The sequence below is a fragment of the Biomphalaria glabrata genome, chromosome 6 (genome assembly GCF_947242115.1).
Source record: "Biomphalaria glabrata chromosome 6, xgBioGlab47.1, whole genome shotgun sequence".
In the NCBI taxonomy this organism is placed as follows: domain Eukaryota; kingdom Metazoa; phylum Mollusca; class Gastropoda; family Planorbidae; genus Biomphalaria; species Biomphalaria glabrata.
This window is the reverse complement of record NC_074716.1, coordinates 1,443,872-1,469,956: the sequence shown is the minus strand read 5'-3', so window position 1 is coordinate 1,469,956 and position 26,085 is coordinate 1,443,872. Positions and strand designations below refer to the sequence as shown.

At 38.0% G+C, this 26,085-nt stretch overlaps 1 protein-coding gene across 1 annotated transcript; it reads left to right on the top strand.

Annotated features, from left to right (window-relative positions):
* The first annotated feature begins 1,439 nt into the window (after nt 1-1,439).
* Nucleotides 1,440-24,822, top strand: LOC106052468 (adipocyte plasma membrane-associated protein-like). The gene is made up of 10 exons (XM_056032455.1): nt 1,440-1,795; nt 5,675-5,790; nt 7,057-7,149; nt 8,376-8,483; nt 10,811-10,982; nt 13,638-13,775; nt 15,295-15,487; nt 20,212-20,314; nt 22,861-23,000; nt 24,216-24,822. The coding sequence occupies exons 1-10, from the start codon at nt 1,716-1,718 to the stop codon at nt 24,333-24,335; spliced, it is 1,263 nt and encodes a 420-aa protein (XP_055888430.1). The 5' UTR covers nt 1,440-1,715; the 3' UTR covers nt 24,336-24,822.
* Nucleotides 24,823-26,085: the final 1,263 nt, after the last annotated feature.

The window sequence follows — 26,085 nt, the reverse complement described above, 5'->3', positions numbered from 1 at the left end:
GTGAGTGACCTCCAGCTGTCTCGTTCTGAGACAGCATGCAGCCAGGTGCTCTCTTCTATGTCAGCCAAGGAAAGCTGATGCCTAAGCTGGTATTTGAAGCGTTTCAGTTTCAAGAAAACCAAATCTACACCAAACTTAACAGTCTATTTCCTTTCAATCATATCTCTCTATTTTTCAGTACATATGATTCTCTCTCTCCTTCTCTTTGCCTGTCTCTCTCACACATGTATGTATGTATGTATTTATTTATGTATCTATGTATCAACCTACCTACCTACCTACCTACCTACCTACCTACCCATCTATCTATCTATCTATCTATCTATCTATCTATCTATCTATCTATCTATCTATCTATCTATCTATCTATCTATCTATCTATCTATCTATCTGTCTATCTGTCTCTCTGTCTGTCTATCTATCTATCTAATCTATCTAATCTATCTATCTATTTAATCTATCTAATCTATCTAATCTATTGATCTATCTAATCTATCTAATCTATCTAATCTATCTAATCTATCTAATCTATCTAATCTATCTAATCAATCAATCTTCTAATCTATCTAATCTATCTAATCTATCTAATCTATCTATCTAATATCTATCTATCTATCTATCTAATCTATCTATCTATCTATCTATCTATCTATCTATCTATCTATCCGTCCGTCTCTCCCCCCCCCTCTCTCTCTGTATATATATCTATATGGCTCCTTCTGTCTCGGAAGACAATGGATGCGCCCAGATGTGTAACAGAAAATAGAATGACATTGAAGATATCATATATACGCTTACGAACTGTGTGGCTGTATATTATCTCCTGTCTGTTTGTTTGTTTGTCAACTCAGTTTTAGCTCACCTTTTATTTTTACCTGTCGGCTAAAAGTCTTTCATCTAAAAAATATTTTTTTTTAAACTCAAACCTCTCTACCAAGATTACATGACAGCATACAAACACACATATGATAATAAGGCTTGTCTTCGAGTCCGAAGATTAGTGAGGAATGCAGTATTTCCCGTGGCTGCGCAGCCCCAGCTGTGACCTACATATTTTGCACACACACAATCATATACATACATCCAAAAACTATTAATGAAGGCCTCTGATGTTTCTTTTTTCAATTTTTATCCTTTATTAATCTGAAGTAAAGACATAAAATAATGAAGTAATGGATGCACTAAGATCAATTAAGTAGTTACGATGAGGTGGTCAAATTGTAGTCAAACTGAATTTCCATTTGATTGGACCAATAAAAAATTATCTTATCTTCTATCAACAATTAGGATATTTTCGTACAACAATGAGAAAGTTAAAGCGCGTAAAAAAAAAAAAAAGCAGCATGTAATTTATCTTCTACACACCAGTCTGTGGCCACGTAGAATCTGTCTCCCTGTACCTTCACTTCCCCCCACGGTCTTAATTTTACCTGGACACGGACCCAAATTTAGATTTCACTTTTGGTCACAAACAATCTTACTTTTGTACATTCTTTAAAAATAAACAAAGTCAGGCTAGCTGTGGCGTGCTCATTTCCTTAATGTCCCAGAGTTTAAAATAGACTTCTTGATGAAGTTGTCAGTCACGCTACAGAGAGAGCGATTAGCTAAAACTTGATCTCGGACTTTGATGACGTTACCAAAGAAACAGTTCGACTTAGGACTCGGTACGCTTTCTCTCTGATCGTAATAGTTGTTAGAGCAACAATTTCAAAATGAAACAAATGTTGATCGTACTATTAGTTCATCTTCAGACTTTGGTCTTTGGACAACAGTTTACTCCGGTGTCTTTCACGTAAGTTCATTGTATCTTATCTTATCTTATATAATACAGACGTTTCTTAAAAAAAGAAGATGATTACGTCCTACGCGCCATGCATTTAGTCATGCATATTAACCAATGACTTAAATTCTGCTGTCACTGGTTTTCCTGGCTGGCTCAGGCAACCCATTCCATGCTCTAATAGCACTAGGGAAGAAGGAGTATTTGTACAAATTTGTCCTAGCATTGTAATGGAACATTCTGTTCTTTGATGTTTTGATTGGATGACACTTTAATCCACATATTGTTTGTTTTTTGAGACATCGTGTGTGCATATATTCGGTAGGGGACATTTACTTTTCTAACACTTTCGCATTTAGGTATCGTATCTTACGTCATGATGACATGCTAGATGTATAAATAAAACAAGTCTTGGTGCAAATGATATTTGTAGAACGTATTGATTTCTTTTTTTCAATTATTTGTTGCATCGTTTGCGTTTTGCTCACATTCTATATTCCATGCATCAGGCGCGGTGGCTGAGCGGTAGTGCGTTTGGCTTCGAATCCTGGTGAAGACAGGGATTTTTAATTTCGGGATCTTCGGGCGCCTCTGAGTCCACCTAGCTCTACCTGTAAAAAGTAAAGGCGGTTGGTCGTTGTGTGCTGGCCACATGACACCCTAATTAACAGTAGGCCACAAAAACAGAATTTAAATTTCGGGATCTTCGGGCGCCTTCCAGCTCTGGTGGGTACCTGTAAAAAGTAAAGGCGGTTGGTAGTTGTGCTGGCCACATGAGACCCTAGTTAATAGTAGGCCACAAAAAACAGATGACCTTTACACCACAAGGTCTGAAAGGGGAACTTTACTTTAATATATTCCATGTAAGAATATAAGAAACAATAGATGTCGAAAGCTGGACGCTTTTTTTTTAAATTCCTCTTTGGAATGTGTTTGTCTGTAATGTTTGACACTTCTTACCAACTTTTATCTTTTAATGTTCTTTTTTTCTATTTTGTTTCTTTATTCCTATCTGCTTTCTAAGGCCTACACATAACAGTTGTAGAAAAAAAAAAAAACTAAAGATACAAAAACTCTCCTAGGCTGAACTAAAATTATTTAAAATAAAATGTGTTTAACTTAATTTGAGTTAAATGAGGCGCGGTGGCTTCAGAACCGAAGGTCCCGGGTTCGAATCTGTTTGTTTTACATGTTTCGGATGTTCCTTCAGAGTTGAAGATAGTTTACTTCCTAGTCCAAACCTCCAGTAGGACGTCGCGGGATGGGAGCGGGCAGGGTTTGAACCCGGGACCATCGATAAATCCAAACGACAGTCCAGCGCACAAACCGCACGACCAGGCGGTCCATCCTAGAGTTGTAGGCCTACAGAATTTATACTGAAAGATTTAACACATTTTATGTGTGTACTATTTTTTTTTATTATTATTAGCGCAGACGGAGGTAGTTACTGTATTTACACCATTTTACATTCTTGACATTTAAATGGAAGAAGAAGGGACACAACAGCTAAACGTCTGCGTGCAGTCGGGCACATTAATTATGTGTTTTTTGTTTGTTTCATTACGTCGAAGAGTTAGTGTTGTATATATACAGGCTATATATTATATATATATATATATATATATATATATATATATATATATATATATATATATATATATATATATATATATATATATAATTATATAATATTAATAATACTTAAGAACTTTTATATCCGTTCTTTGAACTCTAAATAAATAGAATTGTACAAGTTAAAAAAAAAACAAGGCTATGAAAGACAGTTTGTGTTGAAACACAAACTCAGAATCGGCCCCCGAAGTGGTCCACCCAGGCAGGCTTCAATATTTTCAGAAAGAACATCCGAATGAAATTATATCAAAGACAAATGAGAGATAAGAATGGAGAAAGAATGTTAACAGATCTTGTATAGTGCCCCAACGGTCCCGCAGATCAAAGGATAGGTGAAAGTGAATGTAAAGTTAGATGTGAACCTGGCTTTACTAGTTCCCCTTTCAGACCTTGTGGTCTATAGGGCAGATGATGTAAAGGTCATCTGTTTCTGTGGCCTACGGTTAACAAGGGTGTCATGTGGCCAGCACAACGACCAACCGCCTTTACTTTTCCCTAACTAATGTCAGGTACCCATTAGAGCTGGGTGGACTCAGAGGCGCCCGAATTCACCAGGATTCGAACCCCGGTCCCCGGTTTGGAAGCCAAGCGCTTTACCGCTCAGCCACCGCGCTACTTAAGAACTTTGATCTCCGTTCTTTGAATTCTAAATAAATAGAATTGTATAAGTTAAAAAACAAACAAACAAACAAAAAAAAACAACAACTCATTTGTGTCATGTAGTTTAAAAATTCTGTAAAAATAAATAAATAAGAATTTAAAACACGAAATTTTATATAATTTGGTTTAGTTTTTGAAGTCATCCAATTCGATTTTTTTTTCTTTTTCTGTATCATGAGGAGCAATCTTATACAATACAGACGTTACTTCTAAAAAGTAGATGATTACGTCCTACGCGACTACAGGAAGTGTTCGAAAAGGGATATCCTCGTGGTACAAGGAAGGTCATCTGGTTCTGTGGCCTACGATTAACGAGCAACCCTCTCTACTTTTCCCCAACTAATGTCACGTACCCATTTGAGTTGGGTGGACTCTGAGGTGCCCGAAAATCCCGAAATAAAAAATTCCTGTCTTCACCAGGATTCGAACCCGGTTCCCGGTTCGGAAGAGAACCGGGTTCGGAAGCAAAGCGCTTTACCGCTCAACCACCGCGCCTCCTGCTTTGATAGTGTCCCTAGAGCTTTTTCTTTGACCACCTTGGTCTTGATTTCCAAAGCAGAAGAAAGAAAGTGTACATTAGACTTTTTGTTAGTGCGGAGAGTCGGAGTTTGGGGAGAAAGTGAACCTCGAATTTTGCAAAGTTATAAGCAAGAAAAAAAAAAAGATGGGGGAGGTCCATGGGAAAAAAAAAGCCTGTGATCAAATCAACAGGCTTAGTCGTACGATAATAATGCTAGTAAGTTGTTAATATATACAACTCTGGTGGTGATACGGATAGGGGTAATTGTGTGTGTCTAGCAAGATGACACAAATTACACAGTTAAGCGCTAGACGAGCGGTCAACCGTGACGAGTGACGGAAGACGTTTCGGGAAGAATCTGCGTTGTGAATAATAGGCCTGCTCGGGTCAGTCACGTCACATGATCAACCAGAATGGCCGAGCGACGATCCGTCGGTTTCTGGGAGGCCTTCGGAGACCCTTTGCCCTATACAAAGAGTGAAGGTGTCACAGTCAAGATGGCTTGGTTTTGGTTCAGTGCGGTTCAGCGGCGCATTACGGCGGTTTATTTGCGGAGTAGGGTCAGGATACCTCGCGAGTAAGAGACGAAGTCATCTTGATCTACGATCAAGTCCGACCAAACGAGCCCAATTTTCGAAGACATTCCTGGACAGACCGGGACAAGGCGGAGAGGCCAGTAGAGTTAATACGGCGGTACGGTTGTCAACTGGTGAAGCATTTGTACAGTCAGTCTTACGTGTTGCCAATTGTACAGTATTGGTTGTGATTTATTGGACATTAAAGTGTTACGTTATTTTTGAGCCCTGAGTTGTCAAGTTCTTTGAGTTGGTAGAGAGAGAGAGACAGAAAAAGAGAGTGATACAATTACCTTACCTCACAAATGTCCATAGAGGACTGAGCATGTGCTATTAAAGACAGTCTATTCCGAATACATTAGCTATGTTTTGGAAGGACTCATCTCAATATTTTTTCAGTTATTGATAATAAAAAAATGTGTATATAACTCACTAAAAGAATTTCTCGGCTCAAATGTTGCTAATATAAAACGCACATTTTAATACAACGTATTTACTTTTCAGGTTACCCGCGCCACCTTCACTGATAGGACCATTGTCCCCCAACTACGCCCTGTATAACGCCGAGAAGTTACATCCCAGTAAGATCAGAGGACCTACGTCATTTGCTTTTCTACATGGTAATAAAACAATACTATCAGATACCTAGTTGTATTACAAATTTTAATCTTGCAGTACAATATTTATGTAAAGTTTGGTATACCAGTGATATAACAATTATTTGTGTATTTTAATATCAAGTTCAAATCACCGAAGCCCAGAAACTCATTAAACCCTTAAAGTGCTGCGCTGTTTTAGAATGAGTGCATACAAAATGGAATTACTATTTTGATGTTTAGAGGCTAAACTACCACACGCGTTTTAAGGGTTTTAATGATTTTTTTTTGCAATAATAACTACAACAAAGGAAGCATCTCGTCTCCCAGCCTAAACCTTTTGCAGTACGGCATGGGATGACAACGGGCTGTATTGGAACTAGGGCAGCCTTCCATCATTATTGGTTTTCAATGCTAAGACGAAAACACTCGTTTAGTTATTTCTTAAACTTTCAAACAGAAATGAAAAATAAATTACTTTGAGATTAGACAAATGAATACCAAATAATGTGAAATAAATACATAGCAGGAATAAGAACTTAAAAACACAAGTTCATACAAGTTCATCATGCAAGAATTACCTTAAAAATGTGACTAATGCGGCCACTTGAGAATCATGAGTAGAGGAACTTGTACTAAAATTGAATCTTATGGATACTACATTGAATAAACATTAAAGAAAAAAGCACTATTATATTTATGTGCTATATTACCTGCTAGCTTGTGAAACTGGCCTATAAATTTTTTTTGGTAAAAATTCGTAAAGATTTCTTTTCCCATTTACAATGTTGATTTACAAATTGATTGTATCTCATGTTTAGATCATGTGTAAAGATTGATTGTGTCTCGTGTTTAGATCATGTGTAAAGATTGTATCTCGTGTTTAGATCATGTATACAGATTGATTGTATTTTGTGTTTAAGTAGGCCTAATATGTAAAGATTTGCATCTTGTGTTTAGTAATATGTAAAGATTGGTTGTATCTTGTGTTTAGATAGGCCAGATATGTAAAGATTGAAAGTATCTTTTGTTTAGGTAGGTCTAATATGTAAAGATTGCTTATATCTTGTGTTTAGGTAATATGTAGGCCTTAAGAAAGATGGTATCTTTTATTTTGGTGTAAAGATTGATTGTATCTTGTGTTTAGGCAATGTGTACAGATTGAATGTATCTTGTGTTTAGGTAATGTGTACAGATTGATTGTATCTTGTGTTTAGGTAATGTGTACAGATTGATTGCATCTTGTGTTTAGGTAATATGACTATATATAAATATTGATTGTATCTTTAGGTAATGTATACACAGTAACAGCTGACAAACGAATTGTAAACATAGCGACCTGTAACCCAACAACGATTGCTACTCTAGCTGTATCGGGATGCCGTAAGTAAATGTTCAGTTAGTGCTTCTACTTTCAAAAGCATTTTTTAAAAATAAAATAAGCAATCTTTAATTCTGAACACTGGTATCCTAGTTAAGACTAGTATTGAGTGTATGTAAAGCTAGTATCTTTAGTAGGGATGTGCAAACTACACCCGCTGGTACTACATGAGCCGCTACAATATAAGATTCGTCACTTTGACACGTTGTGACCTTACTGTCGATGTTCAATTTGATGAATTTATTATCAGTAAGTTATTCGAAATCTTGGTTGCCACAGATCATTATCATTCAAGGCTTCGTATTCTTCTTTTTTCTTTCGTAGGGAATTCATATTTTTCTAGGTTTCTTAAAGATAAAATTAAGATATTGAATAGAAGGGCTAAAAAGTCTACAGGCGGATCAACAGAATTGTATATAGCCTACATATAATGTAATAACGGTTCTGTCTGCATCAAAGGCAGAAAAATCTGCAGGTTGCAACTAGGTTTGTGTTATCATGTAAAAAACTGCACTCATCCTTAATCTTAGAATCGAAGACATTGTCATTATATATATACATGTATGTACATGCTCAGTGCGCTTTGGTGAAATCTCTTTGTAGACCATTGAAAGTGGGTATATGGGAGAAGGTTTCCTTGCTGCGTTTAGGCAGCGCTCAGCGAACAAAACTCAGGTCGAGCCCCCCTTGATAGGTAGCCAAGCGGTTTTTGCCACTCAGCCACACTTTACACGGATACCATGACATTTTTTTTTTGAATGTACTTTCTTCACGTGCGCGGTGACTAAGCGGTAAGGCGTTTGGTTTCCGAACCCGGGTCCTGGTTTGAATCCTGGTGAAGACTGGGATTTTAATATCGGGATCTTTGGGTGCCTCTGGGTCCACCCAGCTCTAATGGGTAGGCTACCTGACATTAGTTGGGTAAAAGTAAGGCGGTAGGTCGTTTGTGCTGGACACATGCTACCCTCGTTAACCGTGGGCCACAGAAACAGATATGCCCTATAGATTGCAAGGTCTGAAATGGGAACTTTACTTTTTTTTCTTCACGTGCAACTATTAAAGTTTGATGCATAAAGAAACAATCAGGAAGATTATTTATAATAGTTTGACCGTTTGGCCCACATCCATAGCTGTATGTTGAATAAGCTCATATGTTTGAATTATATGATTAAATATTGGTGTAAATGTTAAAGTATAAGTTTATCAAGGGCTATGTTTATCTTTGCAGGTTCTATAGCTGAATGTGGCATGTTAACAAGCATCCGGGTAGACAACAATGGTAAACTAGTAGTCTTGGATGCATACAAGGGACTTTACCGAGTAGACCCACTGACTGGTCAGTAGTTCATATTAAAATTGTTAGGTAAATGTATATAAGGCAATGGTCTCTCGTCCTATTGCTCTGAGGCTGGGAACTTAACTGACTAGAGATCAGTAAAAGTTCAAAAGCTTGTCTACCTTATATATCTTTATTCAGACCTTTAGTCAGTTCTTTTTGATGTGTGTGTTTTTATTTGTGATATTTATACATAACTTTAGTCTATTCTATGCAATGTGTGTGTGTCTCTCTTATTTGCGTTGCCTGTAACAAATTCGAGTTTTCCCTAGGAAACTGAAGCGAGTCAGTGGTAACACAAAACGAGGCTACACTGTAGGCTACTGTTGAATCCGTTAATAAATCACATAAATATTCCTCACATAGTCTTGTCTGGAGATAAAACTTCGCAAACTTTAATCATAAACTGCTGGACAAATCATTTTTTAATTATTTCAAAATGTGTGGCCGACTGGATTAAACGACCCCGAGTTCTTCACAACGAGGGATAGAGACATTGTTTGTAAACAGTTCTATTTATAAATTGTTACAAGTACCGTCTAGATGTGTTCTCTGACTTCAGACTTTTTTATTTGCCTAATAACAACTAAGTAAAGAAACACCATAGACTATATATTGTAATATATAGTCTATGAGAAACACTGACTCCATTACATTGTAGTATTTGCGTTTAAAAAAAAAACTGGCTTAATTAACTGTATAGTATTTTTAATAGCTTCTATAAAGCGCAATTGCATTATCAGAACGCTATGGTCCAATCTTATTTGTGGACCAGTGGGGGAGGGGGGGGGGGCAGGGTAGTATCTGGGTGAATATTTTCCGTGCTACCTTTAGGCACTCAGTAAACACACCTCTGCTCGATTCGGGTGTCTAACCTCGAGCCACCTAGATAGGTAGCCAGGGCCAAGTTCAAGCGTACTTAGCTTCTCGGTCACACATCTCACTCTAATATAATTTTCAAGAAAAAATGGCCTACTAATAATCAAAAGGCATTATCATTTTCTAGGATCATTAACTCTTTCTCTCCTGATAGACGATACCGTCGTTGGTTTTTGACCTCATTAAAATAAACATGTTTAATTTTATAAACTTGACTTTGTGTTGTATAAAAAAGAGCATGCAATTCCCTTTAATTTTAGTCCAACTAAAACACTTTCTGATAACAAACGAAAAAGTTATTGAAGCCCAATCATAACAGGTGAGTGAAATAGTAATGAGCAAAATGAAGAATTTCTTCGAAACGTGGAAAAATAATTACGGAGAGAAAGAGTTAAAATAATGTAGAATTGTGGTGATAACTACGCGGATGTCTGTAGAGGTAGACTTACTCAATAAAAGGAATGCTTTTGCTTTCTTATTTGAATCAAGATCATAATCTGCAGAGTGAGATCAAGATGTTTACTTGATAGCATTATTGAATAGCATATGTATCTTCTTTCTTCATCCTGGGAAATTGGATTACCTCTTTATGTGTTTATCCTGGGTCATTAGTTGTTATTATGTTCAGTCACCAGTAGCAGCTGGGGCTGCGTAGCCACGGGAAATACTGCGTTTCTCATTAATCTTCGGACTCGAAGACTAGCCATAGTATATACATCATTGGCCTCCTTCAGTCGTAGAACGACTATGGTTCATCTCAGAGCAAGTGAGATGAAAGCCTGGGCATTGTTTATGGTCGGAACGATGTCGCCCACACAGCAGTTCCCCCCTCTCCGCGCAGCTGATGTGATCAAAGGAACGGAGTATCCAATACAGTTTGGGATCAGTAGCGCCGCAGGATCTGCCAGGCTGTAGCACGGTGTGCCACAATCTGCCTAAGGGTCACCAGCTCCTGATTTTTCCTCAGGGTTGTCTCCCGAAGCCTTTCCCGTGTTTGGGTATAGCCGCAGGGCAGCGGAGGTTTGGATTCAGAGTTTTCCTTCTCCTAGATGGGTAGCCAGCCATGGCTAACGAGCCCCTCCTGCCCGAAGCTTACTGCTTTAGGCGCCAGTTACTCGCCTTTGCCCTGCTCCTGTCTGTGGCAACGGTTCCGTTATATATATATACATATATAAACACTAACCCTAGCAACAAAATTTCTAGCCCAATCAACTTGATACTTTTTTTTAATACTCTGGAATGAATAAAGTCCATCCGCAAAATATGTAGTATTTCATAATGGGGGAAATCTTTATCAATTCACCGGTTGTATTTTATGGGCTGCGTATGTAAAAAGAATGCAGCCATTTACTGTTGCATGAATAAGAAAACCGTAACTATATTTAAGCAATAGGCCCACAATGATATATGAAGTTGTTTATTAAGTTCTGTGTTTGTCTAACCTCCAGGTGCCATAGAACAATTATACTCTAGCACAGTACAAGTTGGTGGCCGCACTCCAAAATATCTAAACGATATTGTTATCAAATCCGACGGCACCATTTTCATAAGTGATTCAAGTGATAAATACGATGCAGCTAATGACATGTATATTATTTTGGAAGGAAGACCGAGTGGAAGGTAATACTTTGAACTAAACATATAGGTACACAAATTTCAATTCAAACACCCCCTCCCCAAAAAAAAAAAAATTAGTCTTAAGAGCTGGAGAAAGAATACAATACCGGTATAGGCCTACTAAAGGTCAATTATTTTGTGAACTTTTAAACTTAGTTGATCCTGCAATCCTGCGTTAGATGTAGGAAAAATATGCAGGTCGCTACTGGGTTTTGCGTACCCACGAGAAACACTGCTCTTGACCTAAATCTTCGGAATCGAAGACATTGCCATTTTTATTGTTATTACAAAATAAAGCGATCATATTGTTATTTAAAAAAACAAGAACACCGACTTCTTTCAAATGGAAAACTATGTCCTAAACCATGGAAAACTATGTCCTAAACCATGGAAAACTATGTCCTAAACTATGGAAAACTATGTCCTAAACTATGGAAAACTATGTCCTAAACTATGGAAAACTATGTCCTAAACTATGGAAAACTATGTCCTAAACTATGGAAAACTATGTCCTAAACCATAGAAAACTATGTCCTAAACTATGGAAAACTATGTCCTAAACTATGGAAAACTATGTCCTAAACCATAGAAAACTATGTCCTAAACTATGGAAAACTATGTCCTAAACTATGGAAAACTATGTCCTAAACTATGGAAAACTATGTCCTAAACTATGGAAAACTATGTCCTAAACTATGGAAAACTATGTCCTAAACCATGGAAAACTATGTCCTAAACCATGGAAAACTATGTCCTAAACTATGTAAAACTATGTCCTAAACTATGGAAAACTATGTCCTAAACTATGGAAAACTATGTCCTAAACTATGGAAAACTATGTCCTAAACTATGGAAAACTATGTCCTAAACTATGGAAAACTATGTCCTAAACTATGGAAAACTATGTCCTAAACTATGGAAAACTATATCCTAAACTATGGAAAACTATGTCCTAAACTATGGAAAACTATGTCCTAAACTATGGAAAACTATGTCCTAAACTATGGAAAACTATGTCCTAAACTATGGAAAACTATGTCTTAAACTATGGAAAACTATGTCCTAAACTATGGAAAACTATGTCCTAAACTATGGAAAACTATGTCACAAACCATGGAAAACTATGTCCTAAACCATAGAAAACTATGTCCTAAACTATGGAAAACTATGTCTTGAATCATAAAAAACTATGTCCTAAACCATGGAAAACTATGTCCTAAACTATGTAAAACTATGTCCTAAACTATGGAAAACTATGTCCTAAACTATGGAAAACTATGTCCTAAACTATGGAAAACTATGTCCTAAACTATGGAAAACTATGTCCTAAACTATGGAAAACTATATCCTAAACTATGGAAAACTATGTCCTAAACTATGGAAAACTATGTCCTAAACTATGGAAAACTATGTCCTAAACTATGGAAAACTATGTCCTAAACTATGGAAAACTATGTCTTAAACTATGGAAAACTATGTCCTAAACTATGGAAAACTATGTCCTAAACTATGGAAAACTATGTCACAAACCATGGAAAACTATGTCCTAAACCATAGAAAACTATGTCCTAAACTATGGAAAACTATGTCTTGAATCATAAAAAACTATGTCCTAAACCATGGAAAACTATGTCCTAAACTATGTAAAACTATGTCCTAAACTATGGAAAACTATGTCCTAAACTATGGAAAACTATGTCCTAAACTATGGAAAACTATGTCCTAAACTATGGAAAACTATGTCCTAAACTATGGTAAACTATGTCCAAAACATGGAAAACTATGTCCTAAACAATGGAAAAGTATGTCTTGAATCATAAAAAAAACTATGTCCTAAACAGACGTAAAACTTTGTCCTAAACCATGGAAGGAAAACTATGTCCTAAACTATGGAAAATATGTCCCAAACTCATGAAAAACTATGTTCTATACACATGATAACTGTGTTCTAGAAACATGTAAAACTATGTTCCATACACATGTAAAACTATATTCTATACCAGGGGTTCTCAACCTGTGGGTCGCGACCCCCTTGGGGGTCGAATGACGATTTGCCAGGGGTCGCCTAAAGACATTGAAAATTGTCTACTCTTCATGTGTGTGTGGGGTGGGGGAGGGGTCGGGGCAGAGTTGGGGATTGTAAAAAGGGGTCGCCGAGCATAAAAGGTTGAGAACCGCTGGTCTATACAAATGTAAAACTATGTTCTATACACATTTTAAAACTATGTTCTATACATATGGAAAACTATGTCCTAAACACACGAAAAAAATATTTCCTAAACACTTGTTAAAACTTTGTCCTAAACCAAGACCATGGATGGAAAATTATGTCCTAAACTATGGAAAATAATGTCCTACAGTTATAAACCATGGAAAACTTGTTTTAAACACATGGAAAACTTTGTCTTTTAACACATGGAAAACTTCTAAGGATACAGATACTCATGTATTTAAACATGTAGAAAACTCTGTTAACGACGCCAATTTATTCACTTTGAATCATACCGAAAGAAAAAGCTATTTGAGCTATTTTAATACAAAAAAAAACAACACACCTTTAGTTTAAACTGTAAAATATATAAAACCTCATAATGTCTCAGCAGGTTTACAAATGTCTCTGTTGTTTATTGCATATTAGTATTGCATATCGATTTACAGGATTCTATTGTACAGCCCTGATACTAAGCAAACCACTGAATTCATTAAAGACGGTATCGTTTATCCAAATGGTTTGGAACTAGCAGCGAATGAAACAGAACTTCTCGTTTCTGAAATGGGCAGAGCTAGACTAGTCAGGTAATTCAATCATGTATACTTTTGTTTGTTTTTAATATATACTTTTGTTTGTTTGTAATATATACTTTTGTTTGTTTGTAATATATACTTTTGTTTGTTTGTAATATATACTTTTGTTTGTTTGTAATATATACTTTTGTTTGTTTGTAATATATACTTTTGTTTGGTTTTGCACCCGCTGGGGTGCCTAAAGACCGAGTCCACTACATTGGCGGGGATGGAAGAAAGCCCCATCAAACTTGGCACTATCAAACGCCGTTCCTCAAACGGCCGTTTCAATGGCGGATACCTGCACGGCTGAAATCTATTACAAATCTAATTACATGTCCTAGCATATGGGACGAGGAATGTGCCTTTACCTTTGTGTCTTTCAGAGTATTTTATTAAATTTTGTTTTTGTATTTGAAGATTATGGTTCAGTGTTTGATGTATAATTGCTACTTTACTTTTGAGCCTTCTGTCCTGATGCCTTTCTAAATTTAGTGATTTTACTAAAGGTGTTACTCTAGTCAAATGTGAATATTCGTTTGTTATGAATCTCACTGCTCTATTTTGTGTCTGTTCCAGTTTCTTAATGTTTTCTTGAGTTGAGGGGTCCCAAACGGAGGATGCATATTCTATTATTGGCCTATTATTATCCCAAACTAATTGCTAAAGTTACACTTAATATAAGCCTTGTTTAAAAAATATTTTTTTAAAATCGTTTACATGATAATAATTTGATATCTTAACGAAATATTTGGCTAACCAAAAGTGTACAAGCTAAATTTATACAACGCTCTAACATACCAATATCTACCGGTACATAGAATACATCTACAGGCAGTAAAGTTCATTTTAAAGGACGTCAACGAATCTTTACCAGCCTTAGATTAAAGCCTTTAACTTTTTCTCGCCTAATGCGTGGTGTGTCTAGATGGCGTCATGTGAAAGAAACTTTTCAAAACTAAAATTAACAACAATTAGGCCTAATCACTTTTGAAAAACGAATTTCAAATCAAGCAATTCTTTTCATTGAAAACGAATTTACAAAATATTTGAAATCCTGAAAAGGAAACTTTAAATTTGTATTTTCTAAGGTTATTGTAAACTTTTAAATGTTAAGAAAAATAAAAAAAATTTCAAGTTTTTGTACCTATCAATATACTTTGCATATAGTGCATTTTTTTCATTAGTCGACCTCAGGAAACTACCACTATAATGTTAAAAGGTTTCCATTAAGAGCTGTTTAATGTTTACTAGAGAAAGCATGTTCAGTTGATGTTTAATTTGCTTCTAATTTAAAAATCTTAGATGTTGATCTATGTAATAATTAACGAAATGTCAGAGACAAAAAAAATAATTAGAAAATAATATCGACACTTTAATGTTGTGTAACAGCAATTAACGAACTGTATTATAGCGCAAAAACAACCAAACAGGGGGGGGGGGGTTTGACACCCTTATCTTACCGCACCGGGTGACACCCATCCTAGTGACGCCACTGTGAGAAAAAATTCGATTTTTTTTTCATCCTTAGAATAAGTCTTTTGCCAAGTACTTTCCGACAATTGAGTCTCTTCTCCGAGAACCTTCCTGGCTTACCTGAAAACATTCGAAGATCTTCCCGGAACACATTTTGGGTTGGCATCTCTTATGTCAGACATTCGGGAATTCCAAATTCAATGGATACTTATGCTGGGAACCCAGCAGCTAGAGCCAGAACTGCTTATGTAAGTTTTTGGATAAAAAAAACAACCACTATTATTTATGTGTATGTGTCTATGTGTGCAAGATTTAAATGAACATTAATATATTATAATATCAGTACTTTATAGATTATAATTCTTGTATCAAGATTTTATTTCTAGATATACATTATTTTCATCTATAAAAAAAGAACGGGTTCTAGTCCAGACCACGTTTTAACAGCAAGTTTGAAAAACTGAATTTTACAGAGTTGTTATCAAAATAAGCCCAAAAAAAAAAAAACAACCCCCAACAGCAACAGCCCAATTTCGTGGTTAGTTTGTAAAAATGTTTTACATGTTTCGGATGTTGAAGATAATCTGCTTCCTAATCCATACCTCCCACGGAACGACGGGGGATGGTAGCGGGCAGGGTTTGAACCCTGGACCACCGAGACAACTGAACGACAGTCCAGAGAGCATACCGCACCACCAGGCAGCTATCTTTCACCTTCACCATTTACATGTCCCTTAGTCTGTTGGAGCACGACACGACGTGAGGTGTCGATCGTCTGTCTCCATTTCTCTGCCTTTAAATGACAGACACGTTCATTCTATGATGTCGTCTGCTATTCTTTTTCCTGGTAGGTCTATAGCTTGAAGGTCTTTGAAGCTCTTGAGAAACTCGTGATGTGGCCAGTGGCGTAGCAAGGTACCCGTGGGCCCGGGTTCAAGAACATTTTGGTGGGCCAGGGTTCAAGAACATCTTGGTGGGCCCCCACCAGCCAATAAGACAAAACGAGTAATCTAAATGCAAAGACATTCCAATGTAAAGATCGTAACTTTTTAAAATATATATATATATAAGTTATGCGAATGGATGGTTTTAAGGTCATACGATGTGAATGTGTGGGCATTGAATCGTATTGGTTTCAAAATCAACCACCGCAAGAAAACAAAGAAACAAACAAACTTCGAATGGATGGTTTTGAGGTCATACGATGAGAATGTAGGGGCATTGGCATCGTATTGGTTTCAAAATCAACCGCAGCAAGAAAACAAAGAAACAAACTAAATTTGAATGGATGGTTTTGAGGTCATACGATGAGAATGTAGGGGCATTGGCATCGTATTGGTTTCAAAATCAACCATGGAATCCGCTATCGGAATAATTTAAATAGGCACTCGCTGAACCTCCAAGAAAACATTTAACATCTATATTTCATTTAGTATGGGGATCCAATCCAGGACTTGTGTGACAGGCTCGAGCTAAATGGGAGATGGCATAAACACGGCTTGGTGTTGGACCGAATTGATGTTGGAAATCAAGTGCCAGTGCTTCTTGTGACTGAATTAGAAACAGTATTTAAGCGCATATTCTTAAAAGCACGGGATAAAACGATATTATTAATTAATATCTATTCGTTTTAAGACACATTAGGAAGTAATATGTAAGCATGTAGTTTAAATATTGGACTATTTGTGTTAAGTTAAATTTTAATTTAGGTGATGGCCAGAGACTGTAGATGTATACGACGTAACCACTGCCTGCTACACAAGTAAATATCACACCATTACTGCGATGACTATAGGATGTAACCAGTACCAGCTACACAAGTAAATATCACACCAGTACTGCGATGACTATAGGACGTAACCAGTACCTGCTACACAAGTAAATATCACTCCAGTACTGCGAGGGCTATAGGACGTAACCACTGTCTGGTACACAAGTAAATATCACACCAGTACTGCGAGGACTATAGGACGTAACCACTGCCTGGTACACAAGTAAATATCACACCAGTACTGCGAGGATTATAGGAAGTAACCACTGCCTGCTACACAAGTAAATATCACACTCCGGGTTCAAGAACATCTTGATGGGCTCCTCTCCAGCCAATAAGACAAATTTAGTGTGTGACAAAAAATGAGTAAACTAAATGTAAAGACATTGCAATGTAAAGATCGTACCTTTTATTTTTAAAGTAATTATGTCATAACGTTTGATTCAGTTAGGACTCCATATAAGTTAGGCTAATAGTGTCTTAAAAGTCAATGTTTTTACAACTTCTTAACAGAGTTAAACTACTTAAAAGTGTTTCAAATGAACAAACATATGTTCTTCCCAAGTTCTAATGTGGGCTCCAACTGGCCTTGATTCATACGCCCACGCGTAATGAGCTCCTTCGCGCCATGGTTGCTACGCCACATCTGTGGGCCCCCTATTGCTCGTGGACCCGGGTTCATTGAACCCCTTCGCGCCATGGATGCTACGCCACTGGATGTGGCCATACAGTTTAACTTTTCATTTTCAGTGTTCAGCAAGTTATCGTGCGTAAGAGTTAGGGTTTAAATCTATGCTAAATGTAAGATCGAAGAAATAGATTTCTACAATAACAAAAAAAAAACATTAAAAAGTTTATAGAGGCCAATAGGCCATCATATTTATTGAAAGTGTGAAGCCATTCTTCAAAACAGAATATCTTTTATAAACTCTGTGCAAACATTCACCTCGAGGTCAAAATGCCTGTTTCTTTTTAATTAAAACTTTCAGAAAATAGGTCAGCTCGTACAGAAGGTAGTCTATTTATAGAATCTTTCAGTTGTCATAAAAATGTCGTGATCTGAACTTTGACGTAACTATCTATTTATACATGTCACAGATAATTTAATCTCTGATGGCTATTGTCTTTATCAAGCATCGCAGTCTTTGTTAAATGCGTATTAATTTTTAGGTACATTTATATTGCGAAGGACGTTTTGGCGTTGTTGTTTCGTCATCAAGTGCCTTTGTCACATTATACATGTTGATTTTATTATATCCTGACAAAGAATGATACATATTGTTGTAACCCCGTTCCCGCGCTACACTAATGGTGCGCATCTGAGCACTACTGAACACGACTAGTGAAAGACATATAGAGACAGGAAGAAGGACTGTTGTGAGCCGGCTAGAAGTCATGGGAGTTTGAACAGTCTGGTGCTGAGTGCTGTCCTGTGTGATGCTAGGAAACTGTGTGGGAGACCTGGAGCGACACTGGGAAGTGTGTCGGTGGTCTGTTCTGTGTCCTGGTATGAAGTAGGACTCTTAGAACTTAAGACATATTACTCCCTGTGACTTTATAACAGACGTCCAAGTCTAACTAGTAACTATTACTATTTGTTGATGCTTATACTAGATCTAGTTATACTAAATAAATACATCATTTACTCTTGTCAACCTGTCTTTCGTTGAGTGCCTGCCTTAGAGAGTTACAACAATATCTTGGTTTGTGTGTTTGTGTTTAAACATATTTGATGTAAAGAACGCTAGTTATGTTTGTCCATTAGATTTGATCTCTACGTTTGTTGTGGAGTTGTTATATTACTAACATTATGATGTATATGTGGTAAATAAATTCGCCTTGAGAGCTCGAACCTGGGACCATCGAGCCTGGGACCATCGAGCCTGGGACCATCGAGGCTGGGACCATCGAGGCTGGGACCATCGAGCCTGGGACCATCGAGCCTGGGACCATCGAGGCTGGGACCATCGAGCCTGGGACCATCGAGCCTGGGACCATCGAGCCTGGGACCATCGAGGCTGGGACCATCGAGCCTGGGACCATCGAGCCTGGGACCATCGAGGCTGGGACCATCGAGCCTGGGACCATCGAGCCTGGGACCATCGAGCCTGGGACCATCGAGCCTGGGACCATCGAGGCTGGGACCATCGAGGCTGGGACCATCGAGCCTGGGACCATCGAGCCTGGGACCATCGAGCCTGGGACCATCGAGCCTGGGACCATCGAGGCTGGGACCATCGAGCCTGGGACCATCGAGCCTGGGACCATCGAGCCTGGGACCATCGAGCCTGGGACCATCGAGGCTGGGACCATCGAGGCTGGGACCATCGAGCCTGGGACCATCGAGCCTGGGACCATCGAGGCTGGGACCATCGAGCCTGGGACCATCGAGCCTGGGACCATCGAGCCTGGGACCATCGAGGCTGGGACCATCGAGCCTGGGACCATCGAGGCTGGGACCATCGAGGCTGGGACCATCGAGGCTGGGACCATCGAGCCTGGGACCATCGAGCCTGGGACCATCGAGCCTGGGACCATCGAGCCTGGGACCATCGAGGCTGGGACCATCGAGGCTGGGACCATCGAGCCTGGGACCATCGAGCCTGGGACCATCGAGGCTGGGACCATCGAGGCTGGGACCATCGAGCCTGGGACCATCGAGCCTGGGACCATCGAGGCTGGGACCATCGAGGCTGGGACCATCGAGGCTGGGACCATCGAGCCTGGGACCATCGAGGCTGGGACCATCGAGCCTGGGACCATCGAGGCTGGGACCATCGAGGCTGGGACCATCGAGCCTGGGACCATCGAGGCTGGGACCATCGAGCCTGGGACCATCGAGCCTGGGACCATCGAGGCTGGGACCATCGAGCCTGGGACCACCGAGCCTGGGACCATCGAGCCTGGGACCATCGAGCCTGGGACCATCGAGCCTGGGACCATCGAGCCTGGGACCATCGAGCCTGGGACCATCGAGGCTTTCCCAAGTTCACTCTATACGACCAGTCATGGCAATATGCGTCCATGAAATAGTAAAAAAATATTTAAAACAATGTTTACTATAAAAAGATTTGTTTTATAAATTACCCCCAGAACCTCTAGCGCCAAAATGGCTACGCCCTAACGTCACAGAAATTAATTTTTGTTTGCAATATTTTGTGTTTATTATTGACATGTTTTCTGTTTTTTTTTCGTCTGAAGTCAGTTGATCAAAACACTATCAAGACCTATTACCCTAAATATGGTTTGGCGATTGAAGTCGATAGTGAAGGGAAGCCTGTCGGCAGTCTGCATGATCCTACAGGTAAGACGTCATTTAACTCCGAAAAAAATGACAGGCTAGAAAATATTTTATAATAGTCTGCTTGGTGAGAAGACAAATAAGACAATAAAACATCCGACATTAAGACATCTTATGAAAAACATAAGGTAAGCAACATAGACATAAATAAATATAGACTGACCGAAGGAAGTAACTTCATGTAACTTGAAAACATGTATATCTATTGTTGTCGGATTTCCGAATTCTGAAAAATTGCATGATCTTCATTCTTAGAGATTAAACAAAACTACACTGCCTCCTTATTTACAATATATATAGGTGTGTGGCTGAAATAGATACAAATACTTAACTTTTATACTGCTTATAAATGCTGTATAATAAAGTACACAAAATTGCAAGTCACAAATTTTCGTTTCATAAAACTCTTTAATCGGCCAGTCTATATTTATTTATGTCTATGGTAAGCAATAAACATCTGACAGGAACAAATAATGATAGAATAATTAAAAATAAAGCATCTAATAATAAAACCCCTGAATACGAAACAAATACAAATAAAAGACTTTAAAACGTCTAATAAAAAATAGAACAGATAAGGTGACCAAACGTCCCGAACTTAGGCATGACATTCCCGCTTTGAAGCGTCCTGTCACGCTTTTCATAAAATGTCCTGACAGGACAGCCAATGTCTCACTTTCGTTTCATTTCTATGTCACGCTTTTGTTTTAAAATCTTTCTTAATCTTATAAGCCTCCATTAAGGTACTTCTCCAACATTTAAATACTTAAAGGGAAACTCCGAAAGTTTTGACAATTTTTGATATAATATGTGTTTTGATTTACATATAATGAATATATTTTTTTTTATTTGCAATAATAACTTTGTAATTGATGTTTTTCTGACGTAATTTTCCTGCGCATCCAAAACAGTCAGACATTCACCGGGTTTCTGTGTGACGTCTCACTAGCCTACTAATTTAATATATTGATTTATTGTATAACGGGAGACCATACAGCAAAGTTAACATTCTCGTAAAAGAAATATATTTTTGTCTTATGCAGTTAGATCTAGGATCTTGTAATCAAAGAAAAAAATGCGTGTTTAAAGTAGATCTACATGCTTGACTAACCACGGCAGTCTGTATTTTCTCGCCAGACCACTCAACACACAACAAACACTATCGCTTGGTTGTCTTGTCATGACCGACTACACGTAGTCTCGACTAGCCTTTCACTGACCAGTTTGTTCGAATCAGTCAGACACTCGATCTATTTACTTCTTGGGAAAAGGAGAGGCTTAGATGAAAATGTTACTTTTTTTCTCGAGTTGGTTATCCTAATGCCTTTAGATCTACCTATACATGTATTTATAACTGTACCATAGCTCTGAATAGGCCGTCACTAAGCCCAAGAGCCTGTAAGAATGAAGCGATACGATTGGTTTAAATCTAGTTTCCTTTTCAGTATTGTTGATGGAAGTGACGTATGCCTAACCTAAAAACAAAATCTCAAAGCACCCCGTTTTTTTTTTTTGAGATATAAAGAATTTACTGTCTAATTTAATTAAATATAAATGTTTCTAAGCATTTAAATAAAAAATGGTAATATGTTTACTATTACAATTTTTTTTACGCAGAATTCAAATATGTCAATAACTCAAATTTGACCATCGGAGTTTCCCTTTAATAGATAGATCAATTCTCAGCCGGTCTATCTTACAGTTTTCCATGATAACAGTTTTCAATCAAATGTAAAGCAATCGATACTAAAGGTTTGGCCCCTATATAATGAACAAAGTAAAGAAGCAGGTTAGTGATGTCCAGTTTTTGACAGCGTTGGCAGATGCTCCGAGCCGTGACCATATCGAAGGTGCCGTTCGAGCTCACAATAAAGTGAAATTGTTTCCCCTGATACGATTCTTAGCGGCACCCTACGCTGGAAATCTTTAAAAAAAAAAATGAAACTTGATTTAGAATAGAGCAGAACTCAGGTCTTGGACAGACCAAGTGTTTAGTTCTGAAGCATTCGGTGGAGAGAGTATTTAAAATTTAAATTATATCCTGCTTTGAAATCGTATCTCTTCTCACAAGAGAGTGCCCCACCATAATCAAAAGCTTCTATGAAAACCCGTGTAACTGAATTGTGACTGCAGTTTTTACACAGCATTGCAACAATATTCCATGCAGAAGGCTTACATTGTGTGTAAAATGTGTGTGTGTACATTGTGATGTGTTGCAATAACGTCTCTATATGTTGTTGAAATATTACTCAAAATCTTAGCCTGTTCTTTTTTACGTCCCTTGATCAACATTTGTCCCGCTTTCGCTCCCCAAATATCTGGTCACCTTAACCCTTAAAGTGATGAGCTGTTTTAACTATGAGTGCATACAAAATGGAATTACAATTCTGATGTGTAGAGGCTAATCTACCACACGCGTTTAAAGGGTTAATAGAGACTTAAAAACAATGGACTCAAATACTATGCAGACTGTGGCCGAGTTAATCTTACAGTAAATGAGGGAAGTAATTCATTTATGAAATACACTCTACTATTTTCTTCGTTCATAGGTTCTGTCTTCCATTCTGTAACTGAAGCAGTCGAGAATGAAGGGCTGCTGTATGTTGGATCTATCTATAACAGATACACGGGAAGAATTGTTTTGCCTCAGGGAGACAACAGAATGGTTACCATTGACAGTGTTCTTCAGGTTAGCTCCACTTTTCTATTTATAGATAATATATCCAGTATCAATACGCGTAGGTACAAAATTAATTATTGACCACACTTTACAAAACACACATGCGTGTAAAGATGCACACACACATACACACACATGTGGCTGGTGAGACCTTGGATGGCTGCCTGGTCGTGCGGTTTGCGCGCTGGACTGTTGTTTGGATTTATCGATGGTCACGGGTTCAAACCCTGCCCGCTCCCATCCCCCGTTGTCCTGCGGGAGGTTTGGACTAGGAAGTAAACTATCTTCAACTCTGAAGGAACATCCGAAACATGTAAAACATTTTACAAACATTGCCTTTGAAACGAAAAAAAGTAGTTCCCCTTTCAGACCTTGCGATCTATAGGGCAGATGATGTAGAGGTCATCTGTTTTTTTTTGGCCCACGGTTAACGAAGATATCATGTGGCCAACACAACGACCAACCGCCTTTACTTTTCCCCAACTAATGTCAGGTACCCATTAGAGCTGGGTGGATTCAGAGGCGTCCAAAGATCCTGAATTAAAAATCATGGTCTTCACCGGGATTCGAACCTGTGACTTAGGTTCGGAAGTCAAGCGCTTTACCGTTCAGCCACAGCGCCTCCAAACGAAATAAAGATGGCTGCTAATGTTAGGAATGTCAAGGAACCTTAAGTTTTCGTTTTAACATTATTTAACATTATTGGATACTTGTCGTACTTTAACATAAGACACACACAAAACATGTTACATCTTAAGCTTTATTACACTGAATGACGAAAATAACTACACACATAGTAAAGGTCAGTACACAATCTAACAAATGTAAACAAACACTAGGGGTGACAATCAAAATAAACAAATTCACGACACTACTCGTACTGCCCTAGTTGATAATGAGATCGAAAGTATATACAATTAATTAAAATTGAACAACTATTTTTTAAAGCCGTCTACAACTAATTCTTTAAACTAATTGATTACTTTAACAGCTGATCAATAGTAGCTGTGTCGATTACTTTTAACATGTTTTATTGTAGGCCTTATGATTTCCTAGCTTTTATATTAATGCTTTCCTAGGACGTCCTAGGTTTTATTGTAAAGATTTCCTATGTTTTATTGTAATGATTTCCTATGTTTTATTGTAATGATTTCCTAGGTTTAACATGATAGAAAGTATCGATTCATCATATTTGAAATGTTTATATTGTGTCCATTAATCTAGGTTTTAAGAAGCAGGTGTCAGATTCCAGAAGATCGTCTGGTGCCGGCTAGGATTTTACTTCTGCAATATATCAATCAGTCAGCGGCCAATACGACCCAAGCCAATCCAAGCTCATTGTAGATCTAGGACTTCCAGCACTCCTTGTTGGTGCATCACTGTGACTTGAAGTAGTCAGTGTTGGTGATCTTCAGGATTTCATTAAGGGCTGCACTGTTGTTTGTATGACATCCACTCCAGCGTTATAAACTTTGACCCTGGCACTCTTCAATTCGACTTTTTATTTTATTAATCACTTTCCCATTCTTTAAAATATATTTTGTTTTTTCATTGTAAATAGCAGATCTAATCTGTTTACATTTGTACATGTTTTTTTCTATCTACATACATCTATAATATCTACAGCCATGCTATAATATAAACACAACTTTTAGAATGAGTTTTGTTTGAAACTTTTGTATTTCCTGTGTGTCTGACATGAAAATGATCTCCCTTAAACGTTGACCAACACTGACTCTCACTTACCTATATGTATTTGAACACTTTTAATATTTGTACTGGGTTTTTTTTTATTAAATAATCTGATACGTGAATACAGTTTGAAGCCTAACACTTGTTTTGAGTTTATTTTCTTTCTTTTCAAACGAGAAAATATCCTTTCCTTCAGTTCTACTATATTTTTTCTAAGCTCTTAACAGATTTGTAGAATATAAATTGATGGAATACATGCGTTTAAATAGTTGCGGAACGAACTATAAGGTATACCAGTGATGCTCAAAATACGGCCCGTGGGCCAGATCCGGCCCGCGACGTGGTTCTATTCGGCCCGCCATGATAATAATGATAATAATCCTAAATATTTGATTTGTAAAGAAAGTGTGGTTGTTTTAAAAAAAAGTAAACCTATATACGGCTATATAAACAAATATGACGCCATTCTTGCTTTGAGCCGCGAATAAAAGATTGTTAAGCTACGCCTAGAGATTGTAGGATCGATGGGAGTATTTACCAGAAAGAGACCAGAAAATGAGACGGTGGAAAATAGCTACAATGATAATTGATATTCACATATGAAGTAGAGACGGGAAGCCATTTTCCGACGCGTAAAACCAAAGATCAACTTCAAATATCCATTAAAGAGATCCAATATAATTGTTTCAGGTCAAGTTCATTTCGTTTTTTTTTTTTTTGGTACATTTTCGGTCATGTGGCCCGCGACACGAGTGTCGGAAACGAAAATGGCCCGCTGGTGGAATTACGTTGGGCATTACTGCAGGTATACGATCACACAAATAGTACCGAAACAATTCAAACTAAACTAAGTTACCCACCTCTAAACCAATTGGCAATTAGACAATAACAGCTAGCGACCAATAGACACTAGAGGTCAGTGGTAAACAGACTAAAGTCACTACCGATCAAACGCAACCATTGGCTAACTATAACTTTAAAATCATCCCGAAAGTCATTCTCTACGGACAACTCGCGACTGGCTCTAGAAAAACTGGTCGCCCCCACCTCCGTTACGTGGATGTAGTAAAGCGGGACCTCAAATCAGTGAACATCGATGCTGACCATTGGGAGGACATAGCTCTAGACCGCACTAGATGGAGAGAGACAGTGACCAAGAAAGTTACGGACGGCGAAAAAAAATGGGCCTCAGCTGTTGAAGAAAAGCGTGCCATAGGGAAAAAGGCCAGCTCCTCTATTACCAAAGTGAAAGCCGACTTAACCTGCGATATTTGTAGACGGGGGTGTCACAGCCACATGAAAAAGTGTTCGAGATGAACCATAGTCGTTCTACGACTGAAGGAGGCCAACAACTTTAAAACAATTAGTAAACAATGAACGAATATGAAATCAAGTATTGTTC